This window comes from Rhamphochromis longiceps, linkage group LG6, assembly GCF_057381845.1.
Source record: "Rhamphochromis longiceps isolate RC_006_pf linkage group LG6, R_longiceps_female_GT1.1, whole genome shotgun sequence".
NCBI lineage: Eukaryota > Metazoa > Chordata > Actinopteri > Cichliformes > Cichlidae > Rhamphochromis > Rhamphochromis longiceps.
The window spans coordinates 45,271,897-45,275,258 of record NC_140562.1 but is presented as its reverse complement, the minus strand read 5'-3'; the positions used below and the strand labels follow the sequence as shown (position 1 = coordinate 45,275,258).

At 41.6% G+C, this 3,362-nt stretch overlaps 1 protein-coding gene across 1 annotated transcript; it reads left to right on the top strand.

The window, feature by feature from the left end:
- Positions 1-466: 466 nt before the first annotated feature.
- LOC146668884 (CD48 antigen-like) lies at positions 467-3,034 on the top strand. Its single transcript, XM_085408240.1, has 2 exons — positions 467-770; positions 2,649-3,034. Exons 1-2 carry the CDS (start codon positions 467-469, stop codon positions 2,993-2,995), a joined length of 651 nt encoding a protein of 216 aa, XP_085264366.1. The 3' UTR covers positions 2,996-3,034.
- The last annotated feature ends 328 nt before the right edge of the window (positions 3,035-3,362 follow it).

Sequence of the window (3,362 nt, the reverse complement as noted above, 5' to 3'; positions counted from 1 at the left end):
CAAAGAGTCTTCGAGAGGCCGAGTTTCTCAGAAACAAGTTGATCAGTCTGCACGTCTGCAGAGGAAACATGACCCCGTCCAGCGTTTACAGACGTGTTGCTGCCATCAGATTAAAAATGAGCTCTCTCAGTTTAAACATGTCAAATGTTTTCTATCTTCTATTGTGAATAAAATATGGCTTCATGACATTTGAACATTATTCGACACCAACGACCTTTTTGCAGCTGTAAATGTTTCGTTTGTCACAACCAGATCAAAAAGTAAGAACTTGTTGTGATTGGTGTAAAATGTGTGAGGCTGAGTTCCTCCTGTCACTGATGCAGCTCACATGTATCAGCTTCACCCTCCTCGTGCTTCATGTTGCCTGGAGTTAATCCTCACTTACTTTCTGTGGCTCTTTGTAAGATCTCTGATCACTTTCATTAAAGTTCTCACTGACTGTTGGATCTCTTCATATTTTACAGTGATGAGATTTTCTGCTTCTGAGGAAGTGAAGAAGAACCTGACGGGCACTGTGGGAGGAAACATCACTCTACCTGACTCTGTGCTGGAGAAAGGATTTCTGTTATATCGAGGAACGAATATTGCTCAAGTGAATAAGGATGGATTTGAAATATTAGAGGACATTTACATGAACAGACTTCAGTGGGACAGAAACTCTGGACTCTTTACACTCACAGAGCTGCAGAGGGACGACTCAGGGAGTTATGTCATTGACTCTAAAACAGGAAAAGGAAACAGGAAATCATCATATAAGCTCACAGTGTACGGTAAGTCTCACATTTACTCTGGTATGTTTTTGTGCAACATCCCAGCTCCATATGTGACCTCAGTCTGTATGTTCCTCATTAGTTTGGTCATATCATCACTTCAGAATAAAAACAGCTTTTTGTTCTTATAATCCCACAAATGTCTGGTGTGAAAGGAATAATCAGCTTTGACTTCAGTGTTTTCACCAACATTACTGATGTGTACAAAGTGAATGAAAGAACAGGACAAAGCAGAAACTTTAAACACTGTTCTTAGAAAATCCTGCAGAACAACTGAAATTAACACGTTTTTATTTAACAGCTTTTTTAAACCAAAACACAAAACTTCCTGTTTACTTGAACATGTTTCCCATTTCATGGTCACGTTAATCCACAGAGAAGTAACACAAAGCCTCATTGGCCATGTTCCCACTAGTGCCTAACTATCGCCCAATCACAGCTCAGCACAGCACCCTGTGAGTTTCTAAGGTATTGAACTTCTTTATGAAGCATTAACAGTTACTTCTTACTGTGAAACATGTATATGTGAACAGCCCAGCTGCCACCTGTCAGTCTTGTGTGGCCTACAGTGTTACACTGCCTAACAAGCAGAACAGACACTTTTATTTTGACGGGTTTGTTGTTGATGGCGACTTCCTGTGGCTGCTGCTGTGAGAGGAACACATTACAAAACACGAGCTGTGGTTTCCACTCATGAAGCAACACATTGTGCTGTAATGTTTGTGTCTGACTACAAAGCTGCTGTCTGTGTCGTAGGAAACCAACGACAGTCATGTAGTTACGGGAACCCACACACAGAATCATGTCTTTGTGTTTCCTGCTGTGAGTCTGTGGAACAGGAAACCTTAAACATGTCCAAATAAATGGATCAGACTGATGGAGCTCAGCACTGAAGCTGAAGATGCTGCTGCTCAATGACCTGCCTGAGCTGAAGGAAACCACGCTGGCATCTTTAGATCCTCACAAACTCCCAACATCCTGTTTCATAAACCTGTGAAAACTATCAACCTCCTTAAGTCTGACTCAGGCTGTTTGTCCTCAGCAGCTCCTGAAGTTTCATATCAGTGATGGTGTCGTTCAGCTTCATCGTACAGCTGAGACTTCTTCATGAAAGTGATTTGTCAGAAACATCAAAGTCACCTTTACAGCTCCATCACTTTGAGATGAGCTCAAACAAACATGCTGAGCTGTAGCTGCATGTTTGTTTGCAGTTCAGTCACTTCCTGAGAAAAATGCACGACTTCATATCTTTGCAGAGACGTGAAGGTTGAATTAAACATTTATAGCCTGGATTTTAAATCCTGATTTATAATAAAATTATAAATAATTACTACTTCTTTGGTGATGCTCTGATGGCTCCTCCAGTTCAATAGATTCCCTGTCCTGTGTCTTCTTCACATGAAATTTGGATTTTTATCATCTTTTCACATCAGAATCAAAGTGAAACTAGACGAATGTGGACAAAGCATCATGGATGAGCTGTGGTGCACAGCAGGAGCCTCAGGAGTTTAACCTGTTTAGAGCTTTTTGTTGTTGTTAATGGGCTTTTTTCTTCCTTTCATGAGGATTTGAATCAGAGCGTTGGTTTCTTCTGTGTCCTCTTCAGCACCTTCTGCTGATAGTGATGCTAGTTTGACAGGAAACCTGAGAAATCCCTCAAACCTTTATGATGAGATTCAAATGGATATAATGGAGGTTTGGCAGTCTGCTGTCTCTGCTGTGTTTGAGATGAGCAGTTTCAAATTAATGTTCACTGACTGCATTAAAGCAGCAATAACCAGAGCTCTGCTGTCCTGATGATGTTCACTAACAAAAAGCTGAAAGTTAAAAACATTTTTCTGATGTTTATTTTTGTTCTCCATCAACTTTCATCCCCAGACTCTGTACCGACTCCTGCAGTGAAGAAAGTGAGTGTGAGCTCTGAGAGCTGCTCCTTACTGTGTCGGGTGGACAGAGAGACCACACTGCTGTGGTTTAAAGACGAGCAGATGCTGAACCAGAGCAGCTCTGCGCTCTCTCTGCCTCTCACTGTGCACAAACAGGACTTCAACTCCTCTTACAGATGTGTGGCTGCAAACCCTGCAGAGGAGAAAACTCTTCCTGTCCATGTGAGGACCACCTGTGGAGACACAGACGACAACGACACCAACAGCTCGAATAAACCAAGAAACTGTGAGATTATTTCCAACTGTGATTTTAAACATGTTGTTCACTGTGTTTGCTGACATCTGATTTCCTGTTTGACAGATAACATCATCATTATAATCTTCTGTGTCCTGAGTGCTACCCTCATCATCATCATCATCGTCATCATCATGAAGAGGAAGCATCCTGTCCAAGACAAGTTTAAACTCCTACAAGCTGCAGGCAGAGGTTTGTGTCCTTGAATATTTCTTTTCATATTTGTAATCTTGTTCTGAGACGTGAAGATCAAAGTGTAAAACATGTTTATGGAGGAAGTGCAGCAACAACCCCCCCATGACCAAACCACCAAACCAAAGCGGTCCTCCAGCACAGAAACAGCTGTGAGCAGACGCATGACAGATTATTAGTTACTACAAATGTAAGAAGTAATCCGAGTATTTTCACTGG

Coding starts and splice junctions, on each gene's coding strand:
- LOC146668884 (XM_085408240.1), top strand. CDS start 467: ATGAGATTTTCTGCTTCTGAGGAAGTGAAGAAGAACCTGACGGGCACT. Junction 771..2,648: donor ATATAAGCTCACAGTGTACG/GTAAGTCTCACA, acceptor TTTCATCCCCAG/ACTCTGTACCGACTCCTGCA.